The sequence below is a fragment of the Necator americanus genome, chromosome V, assembly GCF_031761385.1.
Source record: "Necator americanus strain Aroian chromosome V, whole genome shotgun sequence".
Classification (NCBI taxonomy): domain Eukaryota; kingdom Metazoa; phylum Nematoda; class Chromadorea; order Rhabditida; family Ancylostomatidae; genus Necator; species Necator americanus.
Window position 1 is genome coordinate 28,108,788 of NC_087375.1, and position 27,561 is coordinate 28,136,348.

Below are 27,561 nucleotides of genomic sequence, written 5' to 3' on the forward strand. Positions count from 1 at the left end.
GTTTATCTTATTCAAATTCGGTTATTGTTACATATTATATTATTTTTGTTGTTATACCTTATTCGGATCTATTGTCTCTAGGTATTTACTCTATCTAAGGTTATCTTAGTTCATCTTATTCACATCACAAAATATATTTACTTCACCGGATTTTTCTTTGAAAAGCGTCATCCGAAACAACTTTGCCACGTTAACCCAGATTCCATGAAGATTACAATCATTCATGCACTTCAATTTGTCGCCATTTCTCAGTTGTTAACGTGTTTCGAAGATTAAGTGCAGCTGACATGATCGATTAAGTGTCATTTGCAGACGAGTTTTCATGTGTCGTCGTCGACGATAGCATCACATCATGAATCGCACATTTTCTATGCGAAAGAAACTGAAAAAGTCGGAAATCTCGACTCCATCTAATTTCGAGCATCGAATACACGCTGGATATGACGCAAGGACAGGGATGTATACCGGATTGCCAAAGGTGATTCTAATGTGGTGATTCTATCTTTGATTTTCTAATGTTCTTTTATCTTTGTTTTATTTTATTATGTTACATTCATTTTTACGTGGTTACAACTCTATTTTTATCTCATCATTGCGAAAACTGGATTCCTAGGATAATTATTAGTCTGAACACTCAATCTATTTTTATGTCACTCCAACAACATCACAAACAAGTTGACCTCTCTAATTCACAGATATTTTCGATCATTAGTGGCGTCGTGATTAGTATCAGTTAGGTTTTGTTGCTGTCGTTCCACTGGGCGAACTTCTGCGAAATTTTTTTTCTGTGAATATTTCGTTTGCACGTCTTCTCCAACTAGTTTTACTTTAGATATTATACACTTATTAATAATATAATGACGTTTGATATATCATCTTCTTCTGAAGTGTATTAAAGAAATTCTCTTGTTCAATTAGCTTAGAAAATTTCTCCTCTATGGAGTGTGCGCAACCTGGGATGGTTCCAGATAGTGTACGTGTATATTATTTTATATATTTGTGCTAATTTACGTTCTGAACTTAGGATTGTTGCTCATGTACAAAAAAACCTATCCGAAATTCAAATTGCATGAGTCACACATCTGTTTGAAAATCTTTCGCAGTAGAAATCAGCGAAGCGTTTTAAGTAACATTAGTGTGTTTTGTAGCACATGTACTATATACCATAAAATAGAACGCGCCCAAACTCGTACACAGTCCTAATTTTTCCATACTCGGAGTTCTCTTCGAAGGTCTCGGGTTATAATTAATTCTAACGCCTGGAACAGACTCACGATTAAGAAGAAGATTTATTTTGAAGACGATGAATGTCTACAAAAAGAAAAGGAGGAAAACAACAACAACAACAACAACAACAAATTGGGTGCTGCATTGCCACTGAACACGGCGCCGATCCTCTATTCTTCATCTTATGGCGTGGTACGCTAGAACTATGAAAGTTGTCTATCTAGCCTCTGCTGGCCAACGTAGGTACCGGGCTCTTCTAAATGCCCTCAAAGGCGTGCTGCCAGCCCACACGTTCCCATTTCTTTCTTGCTACGTTATAATACCAGTTCTGGTTAAAAGCGCTAGTTATTCTAGACGAAGTGAGCATCACCCAAGGGGATTGTTATATGTTAAAGATTAGAGAGTTAAAGATGTTAAAGGTTAAAGATTCGTTGTCTCTTCATTATGCTCATCGTGTGCTTGCTGCGCCTTTAATTACAGCCTACATCATTGATATATCAATAGGAGTGAAGACTTAGTTGAGAGCGACGAATTCAAAATTGTAGATGAAAAAGGGACACTACTTTTGCAGTACCAGTATGATAACGCAGAAGCTAATCCCCGCGGGGTACGATACTTCGTTGTTTCTTCGATGCCCTGAAAATCTGAAAAGACCGACATCCAAGGGATGCACGGTTCATCTTATCCAAGGGATCCAAGGGTTTATGTAACCTTCTTTTCCTCTAGTGCAAATCAGAAAAATCTGGACGTCGGACACTTTCTTTAATACAAGCTGCAATCTTATTTTGATTTTTTTCAGCATAGTGATAAAGTGAGCTCAGATAAGAAGCTCGTAACACGTTGATTGATAGATGAAGTTGTCTACTAGACAACTGTGGGACACAACACGTCACTGCAGTGATATCCTTACGTTAAGCGTTGTTTTTTGCTAAGTTCTTCTATATCCATGTGTTAGATGTTTCGAAGTCTGGTCTCCAGGGTGTGCTCAAGTAGCGTTTCCCAGATAACATAGAAACAAATGGATGTACTTTCGAGGCAAATGTATTGTAAAAACTAAGCTCTTGTCGGAAAAATGATTGTTCACTGCGAATAGGATTGAGCGGATGAAAAAAGGACGTTCTGCTTGAATTCGTAGCATTTCCAAAACATGACAAAGTCTATTTACTTTCATTTCCATAGGTACTCTTGTGGGATCGATATTGAGAGCCTTTGTCGCGTAGTGTAAATTTCCGTAATCGTTCACTGTAACGATTTTACTATGATTAATGCCAGATGCGGAAGCCTCTGTGTAATATAATTATTTCGAGAACTCTGTGTATTAGTTGCATTATGCGTCAAACAATTTATTTTTTCATGTTCTAATGTATTTTGAAGAGTTTTGAGTTTTTTTTTTAAAGTTGATCTTCGCTTTTGTCTGTGGTTTGACATCTCTAAAATGCTGCAGCATAGTTTTCACTCAATTCGAAACCAAATCCGAAACGACACGGCGATTAAGATACTGCAGAAGTTATGAGTACAGTTGAAGTACAACGGCTTAGAACGATACATCCTATTTAAACAGCTCTGCAGGATTCGTCGCAATGGCAAACATGCAAATTGCCGCCGTCCAAGCATGCTTTGTTTCCAAAATTAGGAATTCACATGCCCAGTCGGTCCTGAATGTATTAGGCTAGGCCTACGCCACAGGTTTACGGTAGCATACGCTCTTTTGGCTGACTCGCTTGTCGATTATGTGGTTTCGGTAATGATCTCTTGGGAGTTCTTCTGCTCGCTTTACTCGCGGACGAGTTGGGTAGACCTGGTTGAACAGATCTAGCGCTGACTATGTACAGAAAACGAACCTTTTCGGTCTTATTGTTCGAATTATTTTTGAATGTACTTGTTGGTAGTGCGTTTATTTTTTTTTTACTTCCTCACTATGCGTTGGCAGGAGGTTCAAATTTGCTCTTACGACTTTTTTTCCGTAGGCAGCATTTCGTGAATTAACGGTGTATGAATCTTTTCACGAATAGGTGAAAGTAAAGGTGTTTTCGACACTGAGTAACACAGTAAAAACACTTATTTGATACATTGACTGCCAATTCTCGCTGGTAATCAAGAAAAAAAAGCGTGAGAAATGTCTTTGTTTCACTGGTTCCCCCCACGATGCAACCTGTTATGCGGTAAAGCACGAGCAATTTCCTCGGCCATCCATCGTCCACGATGCAACTTATATAACTCAAATAAGCCGCAGAGTTCCCCAATTTTCACAGTCGCAGAGACATCGCGCATTGCCACCGTTCTACTATTGTACTTGTAACAAGTTGCATGGTGGAAATGACCGGTGAAACTCAGGCGATCTCTCACGCCTTTTTCGGGATTACGAGGCAGAATTGAGTGTGACTGCACTCATATTTGTTAACTATACATCTATTCATATCTGTTTGTCATGAGATCTCAATGCCGTCAATTTTGCAATATGCTGCTTTCTAAGTGATCATGGGTGCGATAGGGAGGAGCCTGATCCTCTTCTGGTGAAGGGGGTCCAGCTCATGGGGCGCACTTAAATGATGAGGATCCCTTCGCCAATCGTCCAAAAGTGAAGAGGGTCCCTTCGCAAACCGTACAAAGGTGAAGGAGGTCCCTTCGCTAACCGTTGTAAAGTGAAGGGGTTCCTTTGAAAACCGTACAAAAGTGAAAGGGATCGGGGCACCTGGTCCGACTATCGCATCTATGTAAGTGATTCAACTTGGGCGTCTTCTTTTTCTGAGTGTTTTGCTCGTTCTATTGTACCGCGGAAGATGTAAGAGCATTCTTGGTGAGAGGCAAGTTTGCATAGAGATAGCCTTAGAATATTTACTATTGTAGTTATGGACTTAATCATCGCTCTTCGTTTCAATGATCCCGATAGTGCAAACAATGAGTTCAAATCGTAGCACTGCAATGTATGAAAGCTGAACGTTTGCATTTCTTCAGTTGCTATTTTTTCTTCAGCATAAGATGCGTCGAATGAGTTTTGAAAATTGTGACAATATTGATTCCCATAATAGAAGAACATATTGCGATATTTTTTCTTTTATTTTTAAAACGGAACATTGATTACATTGATTACTGAAAGGATCAGAAGATGTGTTGAAAGAGTTGTGTTATTAATCCCATTATTTGAATATTAAAACTAGAGTCACATTTCCATACTTCTTACTCGTATTTCTCTTTGATTCGAGGAAGTAGAAATCGGGCAAGATATGTCACAACAGGGCAACACTGCAAGTGCATTTGCTCAAGAACAAGTTTAGTGCGGAGAGTCTTTGGAGGTTAAATGAATGCTTAATGCTGGCTCTTTGTTTCGCAAATATGTTTGCTTGTTTTTCCTTTATTAAACAACAGCTAACGTTTCGGCGTTATCGCTTTCTTTCATTTTATTAGTTAGAAATTTAACTTTGCGTACATTTCGCTTTGTGAACTGACTGTATGCCACTCCATACTGTTACTATACCATACTGTACTGTTAATTACACAGAAAAATTTAACTTGTTCATAAATTTTCGAACAAACCATCCTTATGTGAATAGTTGCTGCTGCTGAATTCGTGCGGTCATGATTAATGACTACTTCTGCGCTTATTTCTGGGTTTATTCCTTCATCTTTCTTTTTCGTATCCAGCTGCAACAGATGTTCGAAAGAACATGACGTCGAAAACTAGAAGGATTCTCAGCTGCCATTTTTGGTTACCGTAATGTTTTTTTTTTCTGAAAAGTGACTGTACGATGTCATGTATTTGAATCTCGTCGTTCATTTGGAAGAAATATGTTTTCTATTTTTAGCAGTGGCAAGCACTTCTTGGACCACCTCGAGCTCTTAACGGTCGTCCGAGGCCAATTGTGGACCCTTCTTGCATCACTCCTGTAGATATAGCAGAATTGAAGACTGTAATTAGAGGTCCAGGATCAAGGTGAAATTTGCCATTATTTTTTCGATTTTAAATATTAACGTACTTATATTCTGTCGCAATGATGCAGATCTACCCACGCATGACTGAGCTGTAACGGAAACAACAGCTTTCTTGGATTAGCGCATTGCAACAGGGATCTTTTCCCAAGTCAAATAGTGGGGTGATGCCTAGAACTGGCTCAGACTTAAGCAAAACATAGAACTTAACGTGAGAGACTTTAAACGATAAGTGATGTGAAAAAGCGTAAACACGGCAGGTTGAAGTGCTTAATCTGTGCAACTGAAGTTCTACAGAACTTCTAACAGGCATTTATCTGTTTTTTTTTTGTGGAGAAAAGACGAGGCTGCTGTGAGTCGTAGTCCAGTTGAATAATTGAGATTCTTTATGTGTTTTGGGGCCGTTGTGGCTCATTTGTTTCTGAACTTATTTTTTTTTGTTGAACTTACTGTTAAACGAGCATTATTTATTTCCCCTGATTTTGTACGTATCCTTGCTGTAGTCCTCATCATATCTATTATTAAGTGTTTATTTACTTTTTCAGCAACTCAAAGAGTGAAATGAGATAAGAATCGCAAACAGTTCAGTTATCTTAACTTTTCGTTTTTCAGCTGTGCATGTTTATGATGTTCTCCGTCTTTACTTTCACAAATCTTTCGAACTTTCCTTAATTTTGAGCTGGATTCGAGGTTATGCTTTGTTTGCCTAGCAGAATGAAATAAAAAATACAACAATTAAAAATACGAATGAAATGCTGAACCAACATAAAGAGACTTCTAGAAAAACGGAAGGAAATAGATGTTGTGGCAGTTTTTCTGTACCGAGTGCCAGGAAGTGCGTAGGACACATTATTGAATGATATGTAGCACCTTTTAACAACGTGGAGTGACAAGCTTAAATAGGTGGATTAGGGTGGAAATTAAATTTCTTTACATTTTAACTTTTGGTAACTTTCATGAAATGGCTCCCACAAACATGGAGCTTCAGTAAATAGAATGGGATGAATTCTCTACACTGAATGCAGTACAGATGAATGAATTCTTAAACTAGTTGGTCTAATAGACGTCTTTTTCCATCAAAATGCGCAATTTATCTCCATCGCACCAACGTTTGAGCTATTTTCGTAAACGTTTCTTTTTCTTTTTCTTTTGAATCGATTGATGAACAATTACGTTAGAAGCGATTGTTAAGAAGCAACCTTTATTCGATGAGATGTGCCTCGAATTTGGTCTGATCAGTTTGTTTGTTCGGACGGGGAAAAAGCAAAAATCATATTGATGTGGACTCAGATTGCAGACTTCCCTGCTTCACTCGTGATAGTAGAAAAATTAAAATTAAAATGAACAAAGTGACTAGATTAAGATTCAACTTTTATTTTGTCTTTTCTTGTTTCTTGTAGAAAGAAGTAATGACTCTTACCTTAGAAGATCTAATCAGTTTTCCGTAATTTCTTCTTGTTAGTGTGCCCAGTGACGAATTTTTTTATTGTTTATTGTTGTCAGTGCCATCATCTATGGCGTTTTGCTTCATTTACGTGTTGTCTATTGGTGCATTTTTCCTTGTTATTTCGATTAAACGTGACTATAAATCAGGACTTTCAGGATGAACACTCCCATACCCCATGCTGTTACTGTTGCTCGTAGTAATAGTCTTCGTATGCCTACGATGAAAGCGATAGTGAAAATGAATAACGATCTGCTTCCTAGTCCTTGGTGATTTTTATTAGCGATCAAACAGTGTTCTAGTTCATAACCTTCTGGCAATTAAATGCTTAATTTAGTCCATCTAATGCCGTAATACGACCACCCTCTGTGCAGCCGTCGTCAAAAAGTCGTGGATATCCTTTTAATGATCCCAATTATGCTCCACTTCCGATGCGACCACCTACTGTGACTACGTTTGGATGTGATAAGGTTAAGGCTATTCCTTTAGCTCAAGTCACTGGGTTTATTTTTGGTCTTCTATCCAGGTGACCGTTTTTCGCTAACCCTGACCTAGCAGTAGTATTTTAGACTGACGCTCCATACAGCCAGCAGAGTACAGCTCGCATAATGTCTCCGGTAATGTCACATTCCGAGAACACCACACCTCCACGGTATGATAACGTGAAAGCTGTTACTTCTCGTCATACGAATGGGGCTGCTTATAACGTTCATTCGGGAGTGGTTAGTGTTTAGTAGATGTATTTTTTTCCATTTTTTTTTCGAAATATCCATGCTTTATGCACGTTTCATTCAACTCTGTAACAACATTCCCGGACGCACTGAATTTTAGATATCTCCAACAACATCTGCGCCATCCTTAGTCACTTCTCCTCAGAAGACGCCAGATGATGGTGTTGGCTACGAGGAGGTGAATTGCGATTCTTTTCTTCTTTATCATTGAACTCTATTTTTTTTTCTCCGGGTTTCCTTAAGTTTGATTCGCTTCAGTTTCGTGCGGCGTTGTCGAGTGTAGTTGACCGGGCTGATCCGCGTGTAGATCTCACCGACTTTAAACTTGTTGGCGAAGGTTCAACGGGTATTGTATTATCGGCTTACAAAGTACGTTGCTCTGGAGATTGGTTTGTGTTTTAAGCTTCTGTTTTGGTTTGAGTTGAGTCTTAAATTCGTTTAGGCTTCTTTGAAGCAACTTGTGGCTGTGAAGCGGATGAATCTGAAAAAACAGCAACGACGCGAATTGCTTTTCAACGAGGTATTATGCTGATTTTTCATTGATTTTTTTTTTCACTTTTTAATACTGGATCATTTCTGTTGTTCTTAAATTTATCAGCCATTTATGTAGCTCCTCAATATTTCAAGGTCTCAATAATGCGAGATTATCAACACTCGAATATCGTTCGCATGTTCTCATCACATCTGGTTGGTGATGAGCTGTGGGTGGTAATGGAGTACATGGAAGGAGGGTCATTAACTGACATTGTCACTCAAACCAGGTTTGTTCTTGTGGTTTTATCTCTATATTTTATTTCTCACTGTATTTGTTGTTTTTTTTTTTTTGTGAGAAAGTGTGCGATTATTCATTATTTTACGACCTTCTCTTAAAGGTGAAAGTATTGGTCGCTGTATTTGGGTTCGCTCAAAGTTTGTTTTGAAGAGATATGCAGTCGGGTTGTTATAGATAGATACCAAAAAAGCAAGTAGTTTATTCAAATAGCTATTAGTTTATTCAAATATTCATGATGCTTTGTTTTTATTTGTATTTAGTGAATTAGCGGGACCTGCATGTCTGTTGAATGTGATATCATATTGGGTGTGGGGAGGCTCCATAGTGTTAACGAATTTTACTGATGAATTCGATTGTTATAGGATGACTGAAACACAAATTGCTACCGTTTCCCTGCAAGTACTGAGGGCTCTCGAATTTCTTCACACACGACGTGTTATTCATAGGTGAGTGGAGTTGTCTCTAATGGTTCATATTTATGTGTGGTTGGTTTAAAAGATTAGAAGGTGACTTATTAGTAAAAATGAAGCCACTCTTATACTCCTTTTCTGTCTGATTTTTTTATTATGTGTACTTTCAGGGATATAAAGAGCGATTCCATTCTTCTAAAACGCGACGGAATCGTGAAGGTTCGACCACTTTTGCATTTTCCCCAATCTAAACGATAGTCTAAAGTAATTGCTGAAAGTGATTATTGTAGGTTTCTGACTTTGGTTTTTGTGGACAGTTATCCGACGAATTTCCTCGACGAAGATCTCTGGTCGGGACACCGTACTGGACAGCTGCTGAGGTGAATACTGCAGTGCAGTTGTCATTATTATATTATTTAACTGCCGCTCGCTGTTGTTCAAGCAATTGTCATGCACCTGCATGAATGATAGATAGTCAAAGCCGAATACACTCAACCGAGTGGTAGCGATGCGCTTTGGACTAAGGCGGAACAGAGGGACAGGGAGTGTCTGCCAGTAAAAGTGCATTTACGGGACACTTCGGTGACACCCGGTTGAGCTCTGTGCCCGTCCAGTAGGCGTTTACAACAGCGGAGGAGCCTGACCGGGCAAACCGCTACGTTACTGCTAAAAACGATGCTATAAGAGAGAAAAATGGCCAGAGTTAGCAGTAAAATAAAGTGTGTGCACTACGAGGTTCATGAAATTGGGGGGGGGGAGAACGGAAAAATTTGCTCTTTTTTACTCCTAAAGGATTTTTTAAAGTAGTTCTAAAGGGTAATGGAAGCTGCCTTTGGGCAAATTCGCTACTCAAAGGTTATAAGGAGATAAAATGACAACTATCAGATCTGTATATAAAACGAGTGACATGAAGTTTATTATCGCCGAACAATTCGTTCGCGTTAAGCTTAGTATTTCCAAAATTCTCGGCGTTTCAGAAGAGAAGGCAACTCCATCTCCATTTCCGGTTACTTTTGAAGAGAGAAAAATGTGAAAGAATCGGGGTCAGCATTTGGGATTTTGCTTTTTTCACTGTGTTATGTATTCGACATCAAAAAGAGAAATAGGTTTGAAATCGTCCGTGAACGGAAAGAAGACGAAAGGTTGAACTGGAGAAATCTGTCTTTTCATCCAGTTTAAAAGACTTTGTTAAAAAACGTCATCAATTTACTTTTCGTTCTCACCTACTCAGCATTGTTTGCTAATAAATTCTTTTCTCCTTCCTTGTTTTCTATTTTCTTTGGATAATAACTTTCTTCATATTTGATTTTATTTTTTCATTTGTTCTTTCCTCTCAACTTCCCTTCATTTATAGTTTAGAATTTAAAGAAAAACTTTTTTCTGTTCTCCTGTTTTTATGAACTTTATTACTCTCGTTTGAATACTCAGTTCTGGCAGTTTTTCTCCCATTTCTCCCATTATTGTTTTTTTTTCCAAAAGCTTACTCTGTTTGCCCGAAAGCGTAACGGTTTGTTCGGGTAGATTTCATCTCTGGATACACCTGCCATGCAAACAGCTAACTTGGTTGAAGGTGTTCAGCGCTTGGATTCGATGTAGAGAGTTCTTCAATGTCCCTTGTAAACTCAGTTTTTTTAGGTCATTGCCAGGCAACCCTATGATACAGGCGCTGACATTTGGTCGTTTGGTATCATGCTGATTGAAATGGTTGAAGGAGAACCACCACTTTTTAACGAGCAGCCGTTTCAGGTGAATAATTTTTATATTGGACTGGTTTATTTACGGTTATGGTTATCGGTTCTTTTTTGCGGGTTTTAATAACTTCTCTCGTTTTCCAGTAACAGTCATTTCCGATCTTGAAGTTGATCTCTTGAAATTGTATGCAATTTGATCGAATATCGATTGGAAAATTCGTGTTCGGACTCTTCCTTATTTTCATTTCATCTTTGTGTAGTTCCATCATATGGACTCTGAGAAACGAAAGTTGGCTCCGAGCCACCTAATCTATATAAAAAGTTCCACACACTCAATTTTTATTGCATCGAATTAATAGTATTTTCTACAAAACTACAGAAAAGAAAGGAGGCACAAATACAAAACTGTTCGAACTTAATATCACGTTTTAGGCGATGAAAATGATCCGTGACGAGCCTCCACCTGTATTCAATCCAACCGCTAACGTAAGTTAATTTTATCTAAGGATTTCTTTTATAGGAAAATGTTTTGTTTTGCATTGTTTCATTAATGATTCATTCACCTAAACACTCATTCTCTTCGTCCACTTACTATAAGTGTCATCAATCATTTGCGGGGCTCAAGTAATCCATTGCTCCAAAAGAAAAAAGATGACTAGCCATCAGAGGCCAAAAGTCCTTAAAGGCACCACTCCACGAATCTGAGGTACGGATTTCAGGTGATTCGTACACGGGATGGTAGATTATGGAGAGGGGGTGATTCCATCCATTTCTTCCTAATTGCCGTAAGAAAATGGCTCGGAAAATACGGCTTCGGGCGTTCCGGCGCGCTATTTTCTACAAGAAGCTCGGATGATTGGAGCGCGCAGTGCACGCGCCGCATCTTCCGGGCCGTTTTTACGGCAATTAGGAAGAAATGGACGGAATCACGCCATCTCCATAATCTACTATCCCGTATACGAATACTCCACCTGAAATCGGCACCACCTCAGATTCGTAGCATACTACGAAATTGTAGAAGTTTAGGTTTCTTCAGGATTGGACAAGGTAGTTCATCAGCATGAGCTTGATCACGCTCAATTCCTTTTAATTATCCAGGAAAACGGCGTGGGAAACAGGCTTGTCGCGCCGAATTTCCCCACGAAGCACCTAGTAACTCATCAGATCTGCGAGCGCAGGCCTCCGTATCGCGTCTGGCGGCGAGCGGGGGAGAGTGTCAAAGGGCTGTCGATTGCCCACCTGTGCTCGCAGTTGTCGCGTGTTACTAGGTACCTCGTAGGTTAGATACGGCGCGACAGGACCCTTTGCTAAGCCGCTCTGCTAGATAATTAAGAGGAATTGTGCGTTATCGCGCTTATGTTAGTAAACTACGTATCTACAACTACGTTCTTAGTGAAGTTCCAATCTCAAGCGCATTGTATGCTTCTGTCAAACTTTTATGAAATATGCTCCGAACCTTCGTTTTTGTTATTGCGCTAATTTTCTACGACAGAGTAGCAGAAGAAAGTTTGATCTTTTGCCAGCAAAGTCTAGTAGTTTAGTTTGTTAAAGAGTTCAAGGATAACGAAGGCGTGTTTGAAACGACTCAAATTTCTAAGATATTTTCTTTGGAATTTCATGTTTTTAATGCTTTGAATTCATAAATTAGCGTGTGTTTTTGAAGACTTTTTATATTTATACGTTAGCGAGTTTCTTTTCTATTTTCTTCTTTAAGGTTTCTGCTGAATTGGCGCACATGTTGAGCCGATGTGTTGTGAAGGATTCAACGAGGCGAGCTACAGCATCGGAGCTACTACGTCATCCCTTCCTTAGTAAAGCTCAACATCCTAGTTGTATTGCTCATCTTATTAATAATAATGTGAAACCGAATTAGACTGCCCAGGGATCAGGTGGGAAGTTAGCAATCCTACCGGTACGTCCTCTTAGCGTTATTCTCGGTAAGCTTTATTGATGGTAAGACACCCGTACAGAGGCGTGTTTGGTGTTTTCATGTCACATTTGTGGATACGGGTCGTGTTTTCGTTGGGAATCATAGTTTTATTGGTCCTGTTAGGAACTTCGGTATTGGCGCATCATTTTCTTCTAGTTCTAGGGCTGTTACTGTAGGTTCTAACAGCAGCTAAAAACGATTTATCACTCTTGGCTCAATAACGTTGTTGTATTTGTTAGAATTCTTCAAATCATTCACACGTTTCGGATTTTGATGGTCCTGATGCAAAATCCAGTTCTTCTGATTTTCGCCTCAATTCGTGGATCTAGGGTAACAGATTAGTGTGATGGTAATAGTGGAGGAGCATCTTTATCTAAACTATGTACGACCAAGTGCCGCCACCCTTGCGCGTAGAGAAGTCTCGTGTTCATGAAGTGTGCAGCGTCGAAGTCGAAAAATGGTCTGCAAGAGTTTTAGAATAAGGCTGACCGCGAATTAAGTAATTTCAGCACCGATTCATAAAATTACTATGTTGCAAAAAAGGAAGCAGGTGGTTATTGTATTATCGGTTCTGTTGACACGGAAGTGTTTTTGTCTGGTAACGTCCCAAAGATTATTTGTTTCTCAACTGAAAGGCTTCATCTGTTGTGCTGGTACCAACACGTACTTCCTTTTTAATTTGTACATAATCAATCCTAATGGGTTAGCTGCAAGGTCGAAAGTGTTTGAAACCAGCGTTGCTGAGGAAAGTGTACGGTAGGATCAAAACGACGTGAAGCACTTACGCAGCTGCGTACGCGGCTTCTCTCGGAGGCGGTGCGGTGGAGTGTAGCGGTTAGGAGCATAGTGGGACCTTTGCTGGAACCATCCATCGCTGCAGTTTGCGACTATCCCACCTCGGTTCCAACTGCTGACTCCACTGCGCCGTTTCAAGCGCGTATGCAAATGCACCAAAACCACACTCGTGATTCATGTAGTTTTGACCCAACTATAATCCATCTCTTGTAGCGACTTCTGAATTCGCAGATAGCATTTTTACCCAGCACACCCATTCTTTCATGTCATTTGTAAAATGTTGTACATCTAATCTAAATTTGTCTGTTTCGTTACGCTAATTTATTCATTACGTTATAATATGTTCTTGTAATTGTTTTATTACATTCGTCATGTTAATAGCGGCCGGTTTCTTTTAATAAGTTATGGAGGCGCTCTGCCAAACATCCAGTGATAACATAATAACCATTTTTGGAATTTGATGACATATTTTATATGTGGTTACTTCAGTTGTACTGTAGTACGGGTATCTTCTGTATGATTGATTATGTCGATAGAAATTTTGTAATATGCAAATAATAAAACCTAAACTGTTGTTTATATTGTTTTCGGATACGTTTACTTCGTGCACGAGAGTGAGTTCTTCCAGGTGGTCCATAATCCTCTCGTCCCACAATTTTTGGAGGCTCATAAAGTGAAGTCTAAGTTTGTTTTGGTGTTAACTGCAGAGAAGCCTGCAGTTAACACACTTAAATTCTTTGGAATAAAGTGAAAGGAAAACTTTGACAATGGATTGTTTGTGTACATCTGACGACTGATTGGCGTTGTCATGCCGTTTGCTTTCTTGAATTAGTGTTGAGGGGTATTATCGGGTCAAAACGACATGAAGCTCGGCGCAGTTGCGTAGGGGACGCATCCTAAGCGGTGCGATGGATTCGCACCTTCGATCCCAGCCAGTAGCTACAGCGCACCCCTATGAGCACAGCCGCCTACACAACTGGACCGAACTTCATGTCGTTTTGACCCGACTATAGGTACTCAATGCAATTGTTGCCAATTGCTGGTGGTGTGCGTAAAAAGGATGGGAAATAGTAAAGTAGCATGAAGAACTGGAGTTCATTACGCTGAAAAAAGACCGCTTTCACTGGAAATTTCCTGATAGAATACATTCCAGATGAATCGGTGCTCACTTCAGTACGGCATCACTATGCACCGAGATTTTGTCGAATATTGATTGTCTAAACTGTTTACAAACAAAAACGGAAATTTGATATGAAGCCACCACCTTTAACGAACTGTCCCATGCATGCAGATGACCTCATATCCTTTAACTCTTTCCACATTTTTAGGCCAGGTTACCACGGCTCTCCCTCACTACGATTATCATAGCCGGTTAGTCGCGAGACTACATGGCGCGTCGGCACGTGGTGGATAGGGAGCTAACTGCGGGCCAAAAGCGTTCTTGTGCTTACGCTGACAAGCGTATGGATTCAAGAGAGGTTTCTGAACTTCTGCTGTGGCAGAACTAACTCATAACTTTCTTGTGTACCTCACGTGGGGCCTGCAGCCAAGAGACTGGGAAGTGCACGGGAGGCTGTTTGGAGTTACCTCCAACAAATGAGCTCCGCAATGGACAACATCGACGACGAATACGATCGGTTCGTGGACACCTTCACGACTGTAAAAGAAGAGCCGAGAGTTTTAAAGTGACCAAGAGACGCATTTCTCCAGAACTCCTTGAGCTAATAACGCAGCGTGAAGCAGAACGAGGCGCGGGCAACAAAGAACTCACGTTCGAGCTCACAAAGCGATGGAGAGAAGCGATACAAGAAGTTCTCGAAGAGAGAAGAAGAGCAGTATTGGCTGAAGTAGCAAAAGCGGGGAAGAGCATTCACTATGCCCGTCGAGACTTCGCCAATCGCAAGGCGAAGATGACTGCTCTCCGGAACCCGAAGGGAGCAACCGAAACAAAAATTGCATCGAGAAGAGGGATGGAAAAGGGAAAAGAATCCACGACTTGTACTCTGATCTCTTCGACAGCCTTGCCACCCCACCACCAAAAGGAAGATGAACCTGCCAATCCAGATGTTCTCCTTTCCGAAGTGTTATGTCAATGTGAAATTCTACTGCACTCGGCCCCAGCAGGATAAGGTCTGAACACCTGAAGAATCTTCCGCCAGTCCTTAACAACACTCTGATGGGACTCTTTACACGCTACTTGTCGGAATGGAAAGCTCCTAAACAGTGGAAAACTAGCGAGACCGTATTGTTGTATAAGAAGAGAGATCCACGTGACATCGGAAGCTATCACCCAATCTGTTTACTATTTGTTATCCACATGCTCTTTACAGGAGTGACTTGGACTTTGACTGGATCGAAAAAGTTCTAGACGAATGACAGATTTGCGAGAAAGCAGGGTTTCGAATAAAGTTCAGGTTGGTAACAGCAATAATGGTTGGTTGCATTCACATAGATTCGAAGCTGATGGAGGTAGAGCACAAGATGCTACTGTGGATCACTTTCGTCCACTTGAAGAGAACGTTCTACTCAGTTGAAACGGAAACGACCATGGAAGCATCAGACAACCAAGTCGCTCCAACTCAGTACACCAAGGTAATTCGAGTCCAGTAACTGCACGACCGGAATTTCACCGTCCTAAAAGATTATCATACGTAAAGACAGGGTAGACGTGAGGGACTGTAGTGTTAGCAGATACTCGCGGCTATTTGACCTGACTCCTGATGAGTGGTCGATAGTTCGGAGCCCATTCGATAGTTTGTACCTGCGTCTCCCCATAAAAGGAACTGTTGCTATCTATATTCTCTAGTCTTCCTTCTAAACGTCTACAAACTGAGGTAAGTTAATTTTAAATATGTATTCAATGTTGTGACTGCTTTTCACATTTAAATGGTATTCGTTTCTGAAATGTGCCAGCTAAGAGTTGTTTTTGAGAAGAACGTAGCTTTGATTCCTTGCTCAAGCAAAACAGCCTGGCACAGAAAGTTTATTTTGCTTATCTTCTCGTTTTGCTATTTTGTATCTCTAGCATATTTTTTGTTGGTTCATTTCTTTTTTCATGCTGTTACATTTCTGATAAATTATTGATGTATATTCTACTACTGGCTATTCGCTGCACTCACTATGTCGCCAACAATGAATTCTCCATTACTTTTTGTTGTACTTTTCTACAACAGTTCGCTGCAAATCCATTAAATCCAATTTTGGCAGGAGTACCAGCCATAATTATTAAGCGTACATCAATTCTTCCTGATTCCCTTCAACTCCATTTTTCTGTGTACTGAGACTATCAAATCTGGAACCTTCTACAAACTGTCTAAGGTGAATTGTTCTAGAATGCCTCTTCAGTCTTGCAACTTCTTGCTTCATGATTAGCTTCTGTGACATGCGCTAACTTGGAGTTGCTTTTGGCAGGAACTTTAACTGTTTTTGAATTCTACAGTTCACTTCTGGGACAATAATTGGTGTTAAAGCATTGCTGATGTAGTTAGATATTGGATTTGTTGCAAATAAAATATAGAATACTGCGGTAGGCGCACTAGTTTTGATTTGTGAGATGTAGCGTGCAAAAGAAAACAACGAGCGAAGGATATACTAGAGGTAGGAGCACGGCCCAGCAGAAACGAGAAGAAAAACTAGAATTTCTGGTAGATTCTCCTAGTTGTGGGTTTTCAGGCAAAGAATCAAAGTAGCGCATGTCAAGACGCAAAGACCAATTGAGAAAAGCAGTCAGATCATACCTTACACATTAAGAAATAAGTTACAATTTTGATTATTGCATCTTCTTTTGTTGCTGGTATGGTTCCGTGAAAATACGGAAGGAGTTGGAAGAGCAAGTATGCTTATTGTTATTAGTCAAAGGCTATTTGTCCTGCAAATGCGAAAGCATGGTTTTTCCGTGTGGTAAAACTGCAATCGAGGAATCCCTCACCCCTCCCAAAAAAAATAAAAAAAAGAAAAAATGACCGTCGCCGCTGGGCACCTCTATGTGGTCCATTGTGCGGTGGCGCAAGGAAGAGGAGCTTTGCTGTGGTCGAAATCTACCCATCCTGTCAATGCGAAAACATTGTAATTCTACGCTATTATGTGACCATTCAAACGAAGCGTTGATTTTTCTCCTCAAACAACATTCATTAATTGGCAACAGGTACCTCCGTCTTATATTTCGTACTTGTGGATGTTGATGAGCAAAATTTCTCACTGGTCGAAATATAATAACAAACAGTTTTCTGTGGTGGTACTCTTTCCATTTTTGTTGATACTAGTAGATCTCCGGTTAAAATTGTCATTTGTACAAACTTTTTATGGCTATTATCACAAACATCAGCTGGTTTTCCCCCCAAGTTCTCGCGCAGTAAGTTCTGGGCTGTTTTGAGATGTTCGATGATGTTCGATTCGAGAGACCAGCCTCTGATGTTCGATCATTGACACTGGATTAAAGACACCAACCCACGAATATGAGGTGGCACGGATTTCAGGTTGAGTATTCGTATACGGGTTCATAGATTATGGAGAGGGGGGTAATTCCGTCCATTTCTTCCTAATTGCCGTAAAAAATGGCCCGGAAGATGCGGCGCCTGCACAAGGCCGGCGCGCTCCAATCGAACTCGTTGTAGAAAATACCGCGCCGGACGACGGGACGTATCTTTCGGGCCGTTTTTTGCGGCAATTAGGAAGAAATGGACGGGATCACCCCTCTCCCCATAATCTATGATCCCGTTTACGAATACTCCACCTGAAATCCGTACCAGCTCAGATTCGTGGGGTTAGGCCTTTAAATTTCGAATCGCCTCTTTCACTCGCGTAAAGCGGGATACCCCTAGCATCTCCCTTTGAATTGAGAGTTTTATGTCGCTCACCGCATTTTCGTCGTGCGAGTCCCTGCAGAAGTTTCACCTACGTTCCAGTTAGGTTGTAAGCATTGCCTCTAATCGCACTTCAGTACTAGCGATAGAAATGAATCAGCAAAAATACGAAGGCGTACACTTAACGCTAACCCAAACAGGAAAAATCTTGAGAATTGTTATTGATAACAAAAACATCAGAAAAATGTGTCAGGATTGAGCAGCGCTTCCACGAATGTACTTATGACCACAGAGCAGTATCTGAAAACAAGGAGAAGAATTACGCTCTTAAATTTCCGGTGTGTGGATTTTCATCAATTTTTCAAAAATCCTAATCTTTTTTAAGAATACCTTTGTTTTTCGGATCGCCTTCTGAGAGTGCTGGGTTTTAGTGGATGTAGCATTATCAAATCGCCAGTGTAGAAGTTTGGCCAGCGTTCTCGAGTCATACGGTTTGCTACTTTGCACTGCGGTGGTCTAAATGCTACTTGACATTTAATCGTACATGTTCAAATGTGATTAAATACTGGGTTGATTAGATCCATCGCTAGTAATTGTTTGTCATCAAATTGCGATTATATCGATCAAATGGTCGCGATTGATGAGCGGTATAACCGAGGCTACGGTCACGACGTCGCTTCATGCTGCCGATGGTAGAGCGTAGCTATATGGTGCTCGCAAAGTACAAAGCGGAACAAAAACCGCGCCAGGGAATTTCCGCTGACTGTTGAAATAATGAAATATTTTCACTATCACACAAGAGTTAATTGAGTTTTAGATGAAAAATGCGGTGAAGAACTAAAATTCGCCATCCGCCAAATTTTGAGCTGCAAGAAGAGCACAGTGAAAGGAGGAGAATAAATAGAATGAACTCCTAAAAAAGAGAAAAAGCAGCCAAAAAGATATTGTTGCTCGGATTGCTCGTGAGCTGGCGATGTTTTAACGCAAGCGATTCGAAATTTGTTGTTGTTGTTGTTGTTATGAATGAGTAAATAAATGAATAAATGATTGAATAAGTAAATAAGCTCCCCCAGCAACTAATAGACTGAACCGAAGTGTAATACTCCTCATCACAAAGCCAAAGTTGGTATTAATAATTTTGGTTGCGATAAGATAACTCAATCAGACCGTTCAAAAAATGCCAAAAATTTGGTAATTTCATATTTTGGCATTTTTTTTGCACAGTTTTTTTTTTCTCAGAGATTTTAAAACCGTCCGCTGCTAAATATTGTAAAGATGCAAGAGACAATTATTATGAAGGCAATACTTCGCACAAAAGGATAGGCTGTCGATTGAAAATTTGTTTGGAAGTGCCCGGGCGATTTAAAATCTTCCTGAAGTGTTTCTTCTTTGTCCAAGGGGAGAAAGTACGCTGACATTGTTTAACATACGTAAAAAAACAAATTCGTTTAAAACTTTTAGTATTATTACTTCTAAATTCCCTCGGCTACTGTCGTCTACACTTTTTTTTTCAAATTCATTTGAGAAATTTTCAACTGTTACCACAATTTGCTATAATACCATAATCCTTATTCTTCAAATATCTTATTTTTCAAATATATTCCGAAATACCTATCTGTTTTTTTCTTCGTCGAAAAACATTAACGTTTAATGGAATTACCGAAATCTCTGTCTAGTATCGTAGCGTAACAACTCACACATTATGTTTAACACTGGCAAGAAATTTGAGAACGGCAATTCCTTTGAAGACTCCGGCTTCGAATAGAATTTCCATAAAATCGCAAAAGAATGTGATTTCTGTTGACGGAACGTAAAAGCTAAATTAGATCGACGTCTTATTTTTCAAGACACAAGATCCAATCCTGAAAATATACGAAACCCAGAAAAAAATTGAACGAAACCTACAAATCGCTAGCAGCGAAACCGTTAGTTGCAATGAGATAATCAGAAGCATTTTTTACTTTCTTGTATTTTAGCACCTTAAAGTGTGTATTGCAGTAGAAAAGAACTGTTGCAGAATTCTTTCCCACTTCTCACCCCTTCTTCATATTTTTTCCATACCGCTTGCACAGCAGGATAATCCTTATAAGTTTTCGTGAAGAGTGTCACAGCTCTTTGTAAAGCCGGAGTACCTGGAAAACAGATTTGTGAGTTCCAGTCCTGGTAATAGATAGTTTTCGAAGCCTTCAATATATCCATATTTTGCAGTAAAATTCATCCAAAGATAAAATCACTGTGAACGAACCAGCCGTTCCATTGTACCATCCAGGAACGCTTTTAGGTATTATTCCCAGAGGATGATACGTAACATCTAAATCGATTTTGTGCCAGAAATTAAAAACTAGATCATCAGCTGTAACAAAATATCCTGAAATGTGAAATTTGTAGTTTATTCAGATTTGAGAATCACTTATAAAACCAGTTGTAGAAAAAAATAGAACCTCTAATATTGCGTAGTTTCATTTCTGCAACCTTCAGCAAGCAATAGTATAGATAAATACCTCTTACTATTTCTTCCTTACTCACATCAACGAAAGAAAAAGCATCCATAGTTGGCGGAAATCCTTAATAGGGCTCTAAATTTTCTACATGTCCGTGAAACTCTGCTTGATGAATAATTTTATGCGCTTGTTTGAAATTAATCTTGCTACCTTGCTATTTTACGATTGTTACCTCTCTCTACGGTATATAAAACAGATCCTCTGAAGCTTAAAGGCATCACCACACGAATCTGAAGTTGTATGGATTTCCGATGGACAAACTCTATACGGGGTTGTAGATTGTGGGATCGGGGGTGGTTCCGCTCATCTCTCCCTAATCGTAGTAAAAAACGACGTGGAAGACTCTGTTTTTCACGACGGTTTCAGCTTGAGCGCGCCACCCTTGCACACGCGCCGCGTCCAGCTGCGCAGCAGTCGAGAGTCAGTGGGTTCCCCTCGACTGCATATTCAAGTTAAACCTCTGAGTAGGTTGCTGAGAGGACAAAAACGTACACATGGAGGAGCATTCTAACGTTTCTCGTAGTAACTAAATGGTTCCCACGCCGTTTTTAGAGACGATAAGAGAGAGGTGAGTGGAACCATCTCTGATCCCGCAATCTACATCCCCATCCATCTCTCTATGCTTTTGCAGTGGATTCCCTCACTACGCCAGACTCGTGGCATGTTGCCTTTAACGCACTTCAGGAACACAACAAGGATCGCTATTTAAAAAAAAGGTCACTTGATTCTTAGAAATTCATTTTGGACTTAGAATCCAAAATGTATGGTCATAGAGAGTGTACGAACACATTTACTGCAAATACCCTCTTTTCAATACAAGTAAGTAAATTCATATTATTTATGTAATCGTAGGGCGGGTGTGGCGCAGTCGGTTAGAGGTCCGTTGTAGCCACACGGTCGAGAGTTCGAAACCCCCTAGTGCAAACCAAGCCTTTCATCCCCATCGGGGTCGATAAATTGGTACCAGACTTGTCTGGGGGGATAAAAACACTGACTTGAGCATCGGCAGGCCCCCGCAAGCCATTGTATAGGCCAACACGCGTTCCAAAACCTCAACGATTACGAATTCCAGAAAAACGCGTTGGCGCATCCCAAGTGGACTGATACACCAGTGACTTTGTCCTTCTATCCTTTTTATGTAACTGTTACGTCTTTCTGTTGAAGCGATCTGATTTCTGCTGCAGAAAAGAACGACGTAATAGAAGAAAGTAGGGTTGTGCTTCGAGTACGAATACCTATTCAAAGCTGCGACAGGATAACCTATAGGAATCGCGGAAATTTATATCCTCTAGAGCGATAGTATAAAATCTTTGCCTCCGTGGACATGTTTGAAAAGTATGAAAACGTGAATCGGAACGTTTTTATTATCTCATCCTCCACTGTAAGATATAATTCAAATAATGTGAGCATGGAAACACTGAACGAAAAGAAGTTCTATTACCTCATCTCTTTCTCTATTTTCTCAACTCTTTTCGGAAACGGTAGGAACAATTGGAAACATTTCCACTTATGTGAGTACTTGACATACTCAGACCGCAAAAAATGAATCCTTCTCCAACATTTGCTTGAACCTAAGGTAATCGGCAAGCATAGAATTTTCTTATAAAGGATTCCTAAACCCATGAAGATTAGGGGTATGGTATTTCGATAATTTCTCCCACCGCTTAATACCTTGCTTTAGAATCCAAGCGTTAATCTGTACAAAACAGGATAGTTTCTAACCAAGAATACGATCAGTTTTGCCCATAACCACGAAATAGTTTACCTCTTTTTTTCAGCACTCTTCCATCAAATGTTCCACAAAATATAACAAGACCAAAATACGGTAGATGGATGCGCTGTAAAATCCCGAAACTCATGTGCCATGGATAATTATTGATGATCACCAAAACCTAAATATTTGTAATATAAATCCTAAGGTTCAAGCGAAACCAAAAAAAAAAGGAAAGAAAAGATGTTAAAACGTGATTCTTCTTACCGTATCTAGTTTCTCTGATAATGCAACGTTCTTGCTGTGGAGTATCGCCAGTTCTTTCGCAGATACAGAGCGTAACTTTTTACCTTAATGAATTCTGTGAAAGCGAAAAAAATCGAAAAAAACAAAAAGGGATCTGTAATGCATGAACAATATTAGTGTCAACGGTACGTTACTTCTGGTGGAATATCTGTAACGGATTCAACGTATCTTTTCCATAGTAACGAGGAATTTTGCAAAAATTAGAAGCTAATATTTCGGAGCTCAACCAACTGGACAACACCATCCAATTCGGTAAATTATGAATTTGTAGCGCAGAATTTCTGTAAAGATGTCCTTAAATAGGAGATTTTTTTAAGCCGCGCAGTTTCCATAAGTGAAATTGACGACTCTCTCCTTCAATATGGAAAAATGCCTCTCGAAAGCGATGATTGTTTTTGATGAGTGATGGGCTAAGCGAGAACACTTCTTAAAACCAAAAGTTCAGCAAAAACTTACCTGAACGAAGTGCTTTTCCGCACCATACGCTCAAATCCTTGAGGAAATTCAATTTTCTTCGTGCTAGTTCAACATCCTGAATATTACTTTGCTATGGAAATTGAATGTAACTAAATTACGCACAACTCAATCATGATCTAATGCTCTAAAAAGTCGAATCAAGTAGCTCCGAAGCATTTCCACCTATTTCTCCCACAGAATAAGATTGCTCACGTGTATACCTCACAGCTATCGCTTGGCGATAAAAAAAGTGGGTTTTCTGAACAAATTCCTATGTTTCAGTCCTTAGTTTTGCTCCAAAGCCAAACTGACGATTTTCTCTCTTCTCTTCCAGTGAATCCGTGCCATTAATTTAGCAGAAGGTAAACAGTAGTGGTTTGTACGACTCAGATGCAAGAGCATATTGGTAAAAGTTGGTCATCATTAGAAGGGAGATAATCTGAAGAAATTTTCTTACAGCCTGCTTTCACGCTCTTTTAGGTTCTTTCAAAATGATATGGACGTGGAAACGCTTCGGTTGCGAGTATCTACAGGAGAAAGTAAATAGTTTTCACGAGGCACCTCTCAATACACTTAAAGGCATCACCCCACGAATCTGAGATGGTGCGGATTTCAAGTGGAGTATTTGTAATCGGGAGTGTAGATTACGAAGAAATTTCCATCCATTTCTCCCTATATCAGTAGGGACGGACAATCCCGGAACACTGATTCTTACGACGTCCTCATTTGCAGCGCGCCACCTTTGCGCCGCTTCCGCCTGCGACTCGTCCGAATGGGGTTTTCGACGAATCGCAGGCGGGGCGGGATTGGGCGGAGCGCGAACGTTATGCATTGCAGCATGAGCCGTCATAGGAAACCGCATTCCCGGGTCGTCCGTTTAAACTGATACAGAGAGAAACGGACGGAATCACTCTCTTCCACACAATCTTCGACTACGTTCAGGCATGACCCACCTGAAACGCGTCCCACCCCAGATTCATGGGGTGATGCCTTTAACCTACTTGTTTCCCTTCTGTATTTGCATGTAGGAATTCTTGGAAAATTGTCAGAAACAGTTTTATGCTTTAAGCGAATTATTGTTGCATAGTGTAACGATCAATGTTCTGCTTAAATAGATATGTACATGGCAGTCACTACAAAATTTAGAAAGAAAAAATAAAAATGAAGATAAAATGGTACCGGTTGCGATGTGTTTAACATCGTTGTTGAAGTAAAATTGACGTAGGCGGACCTGCAATTCCGATATGGTGGCTGAGGCGAATCGGGTTCATCATCTACCGCTGATGGAAATTTGTATCTGAATGTTTTCGTAAGCGTTAAAAAACTTCACATTGTAAAAAACCCTAAGTATTAAAATTTTGTTTACGTGATATTAATGTGTCAAATACCAATCCACTAATTGGCGAATATCGCTCAGTGCACTGAAGGTGTCTGTATTATGCCAATATGGCTAAGACAAGCGCCGTTATGCTTATCATGACGGGCATTATTCAGCTAAAATAGGTATGACAACCTTAGAAAACGAAGACTGTCTATCCACTTCTCGAAAATCGAATAATCTTCATTTTTCCAGTAGCTTCGATCCCTGCAACCACCAAATTCTGGCGAAAATGTTGACACATTCGTATCCAAATTACCTGAACTCCCCTGCTAGAGCAAGCGCACACTCCGATATGTTAACGTTTTGACATTCCCATGAGACTAAGAATTTAATGAAGTTTGGATCCGGTTGGAATGCTCTAAATAAACCTCATAAGCGCCAAAGTACGTTAGAAACTTTACGCCGTGCTTAAGCTCCTTTTGATCCTTAAATAATCTGATGAACTCTTAAATTACTTATTTGTCTTGGGCATAGTCAGATCCCAACGTTATAAAACTTATTTGCACACATCTAAGCTGAAAAGAAAAGGGAGGAGGTTGGAACAGAAGAAAGAGGGAAAAAGAAAAAAAAAGAGGGAAATTGGAGAAAGTGTTTGTCGAGAATAAGAAAGAAGAGGAAGGTGGTGAAATGACAAGAGGAAGAACGGAAAAAGAAAGAAAGAGAAAAGGAAAAGAAGGGAAGGAATAGGAAAACGAGAAAAAATATATTACTTCTCAGAGGTTTCGTTTTCCGAAAATGTTGTCAGGGTTCTTTGTTGAATGTCGTGAAATGGATTAATAGCGGTAGTGTCTCCAAGAATGTGCAAAAGCTTTTGTGCAAAGAAAGACCGCAGCACAATGGATGCTCTGAAAAAAATGGAGCTTGAAATGTAGAGGAAAGAAGAGTTAAACACTAGAGACATATTATCCCAGCCCCCTCCCCCACCCCTCCCAAAAAAATTATCAAAAATCAGGTCCGAAGTATTTTATTCACTGGCAAACAAAATAGTTATAAAATGAAAACAACCCTATCATTTTAATTATAAGCACATAATGATGGGAATAGGATTAAGAAAAGAGCGGAATGGAGAGGAATTTAGAATGAAATATGAACGAAAAAAAAAGAATCATCTGATATAACCTACCGCCCTCCAAGTGTTGAAAGAAATAAGACAAAAAATGCTCTTCTATGGAATAACGTGTTAAAGGAGTACCATGGTGAGAATGTATCTGAATGTTCAATGTTTCAAAAATCAGAGGAAATAAATCGCATCCTTGAATTTGGGGTAAAAATGAGTTTCTTTAGGGTACGCACTATCGCTAATTACTCTGCCGAGGCATGATCGGGGCATGCTCGAAAATCTGCAGGGACCTTCTTTACACGCACCCCTAGACGATGAGGCTGACGGGCGGGGCATGAGGTACACGCAGCGCAATGGTCTGCAAACGCTGCTAACTGCTGCGTAGCGCAATTAACGATCGTCGTTGCCATTTCATTTCTCCTAAGATAAGCTGACGCGTGAGCTGTGAGTACCTAACGATACGCACCCTTACTAATACGGGTCTACACAATGTGTTTATAGACGCGGCTGGTACCTCGCTGATGCTGGCACACTGAAAGTGCCAACCATTAAAATAGAACGATGGAGTAGTACTGCTGAGGCCGTTTTCGCATTGCCTGAGGTGTCGAAACACGACCGAAACTTTTCACATCGAAATCCCTCGATTTTTGAGTGTATCGGAATGGGTTGAAAAGTTCGACTTCCAATGAACCTCGGCATAGTTGAATGTAGTATCGAGTTTGATAAGCTGTACACGAGGTTGTTAAATAAATTTATTGGCTAACGTTTCGGCTATATCGCCTCCTTCAGAGCCTGAAAAGGGCGATTCAATCTACAATTTAAACGACCAATCTCTCCACAACTAAACTGATGAACTAAAAGTAGGTATGGAGTTTATCAGTTTAGTTGTGGAGAGGTTGGTCGTTTGAATTGTAGATTGAATCGCCCTTTTCAGGCTCTGAAGAAGGCGATATAGCCGAAACGTTAGCAAATAAATTTATTTAACAACCTCGAGTACAGCTTATCAAACTCGATACTGTATCAGAATGGTATCCATATTCAATTGCTGACGATCGCATGAAAACTCGTGCATTTCACTTCGAATGTTATCATTCCAATATCTAATCCTTATTTAAGAACAAACTTTACTAACGCGGCAAAAAAAAGTGTTTGGAAAGAAACGCTCCATTTTTTAGATTACGATGTGATCCTAACGTGAAGGTTAGTTCAACATAAGAAATCGTACGACATTCCTAACTTTGCAGCGAGGTCGTTCAAAGTAACACTTCATCGTTAAAATAAAACTAAATTGGTGTGTGCAAGCAACTTTGATACCTTTTAAAATTATAGGTGGAGCGAACTTGCTCAATCCCCTCGCTGGTACTCCGTGCTGAATCGTGGCTGTCCTCATGTAACGGCAAGATCGTACACATTTCCTACAGTTCTTAAAGCTCTAGAATAGAAAATTCTAGAGCTTTAAGAACTGTAGGAATGGAAAATTTGTTGAAATATGTATTTAAAACAAGTTGTTACCCGACAATGTTCCCCTAAAAATCCATGTGGACAGTGTTGATGGCCTCCAAAAAAGATATATGGGTTGAAAATCCTTTCTCTGAAGTTATGTGACGAGAATTTGCATTTTATCCATTCCAATCTTATACGTTGATGCTATAATTACTTTACAGGTGTACATTCCACGGCTAAATACTGAAGCCCGCTGTGTCCCCCTCCATAGTCAAACATCGAGAGCGAAATATCTGAAAAGTCCACTGAAAACGATTTAATTCATAGCATTATTTTTAATTTTTTAAGAGGTATTTTTCCCACCAAAAATTATGTGAATGTAAAATAGTGGAATAATTCTAGAACTAAGGAACAAAAAAGGACCGATGGAAATACAGTTTTACAAACTTGATGGAATCACGCTTTCGTCGACATCGTAAATCCATTCTGCTCCATTCATGATAGCGTATAAGTATCCGATATTCTTCCTGGTAGATGAGTAGCTTAGCACGCTTGCTTCTGCGTTAAAACCTGAAGCATTAATTTTAGGAAGATCGCTGATATGCGAGGAGACTTTTCTTTTGGAAATTTCACCTAACATTTTGTAGTGTTCCTTGCTTAAATAGTGCACATTTTGCTTCTGTAAGGTATGGGAGATTTCTGATTCGTTGACGACGGCAAACTGCCAACCTTCTAGCAGTGAGATTTGCTGTAAATTCTATTTTTAATACAAATCCCTTTCACCTATCATAAGATTCCAATGGCGAACGCGGGTTTTTGTATGTCTCCATATTTCCAAGTATGATGAATACAGATACGCATGACAGAATGGTCGTTCTCTTCCATCTATGAAGACGTCCACACCTCCATATGACACCACCTGTGCTCCTTTTGTCCGCCGATTTGATTCAACGGGCACCAGTAATACCTCCATT

The 27,561-nt window shown here is 39.9% G+C and overlaps 2 protein-coding genes across 4 annotated transcripts; one reads left to right on the forward strand and one right to left on the reverse strand.

The window, feature by feature from the left end:
* Positions 1 to 352: 352 nt before the first annotated feature.
* On the forward strand, positions 353 to 15,056 carry RB195_015455 (uncharacterized protein; the record flags this gene model as incomplete). 3 transcript variants are annotated; one of them, XM_064206181.1, is made up of 15 exons in its annotated part: positions 353 to 478; positions 5,031 to 5,158; positions 6,757 to 6,867; positions 6,936 to 7,068; positions 7,168 to 7,320; positions 7,430 to 7,507; positions 7,588 to 7,698; positions 7,772 to 7,849; positions 7,957 to 8,090; positions 8,464 to 8,547; positions 8,682 to 8,730; positions 8,802 to 8,891; positions 10,147 to 10,257; positions 10,635 to 10,688; positions 11,917 to 12,075. In XM_064206181.1, 15 exons carry the CDS (start codon positions 353 to 355, stop codon positions 12,073 to 12,075), a joined length of 1,599 nt encoding a protein of 532 aa, XP_064062062.1. The 3 variants fall into 3 exon arrangements, with proteins under 3 accessions (XP_064062062.1, XP_064062063.1, XP_064062064.1); XM_064206183.1 differs by lacking the exons at positions 353 to 478; positions 5,031 to 5,158 and adding exons at positions 14,256 to 14,298; positions 14,474 to 15,056 and having other exon boundaries at positions 6,758 to 6,867; positions 6,936 to 7,124; positions 7,185 to 7,320; positions 11,917 to 12,031; XM_064206182.1 differs by lacking the exons at positions 353 to 478; positions 5,031 to 5,158; positions 6,757 to 6,867; ... (10 more) ...; positions 10,635 to 10,688; positions 11,917 to 12,075 and adding exons at positions 12,513 to 12,592; positions 14,474 to 15,056.
* Positions 15,057 to 17,965: 2,909 nt separating this feature from the next.
* On the reverse strand, positions 17,966 to 27,560 carry RB195_015456 (uncharacterized protein; the record flags this gene model as incomplete). The annotated part of the gene is made up of 20 exons (XM_064206184.1): positions 17,966 to 18,029; positions 18,120 to 18,245; positions 19,427 to 19,546; positions 19,635 to 19,708; positions 19,767 to 19,861; positions 19,975 to 20,097; positions 20,171 to 20,293; positions 21,996 to 22,122; positions 22,209 to 22,291; positions 22,704 to 22,779; positions 23,883 to 24,000; positions 24,217 to 24,288; positions 24,341 to 24,442; positions 24,795 to 24,929; positions 25,208 to 25,292; positions 26,459 to 26,576; positions 26,657 to 26,735; positions 26,802 to 26,880; positions 27,035 to 27,157; positions 27,371 to 27,560. 20 exons carry the CDS (start codon positions 27,558 to 27,560, stop codon positions 17,966 to 17,968), a joined length of 2,112 nt encoding a protein of 703 aa, XP_064062065.1.
* Between the last annotated feature and the right edge of the window lies 1 nt (position 27,561).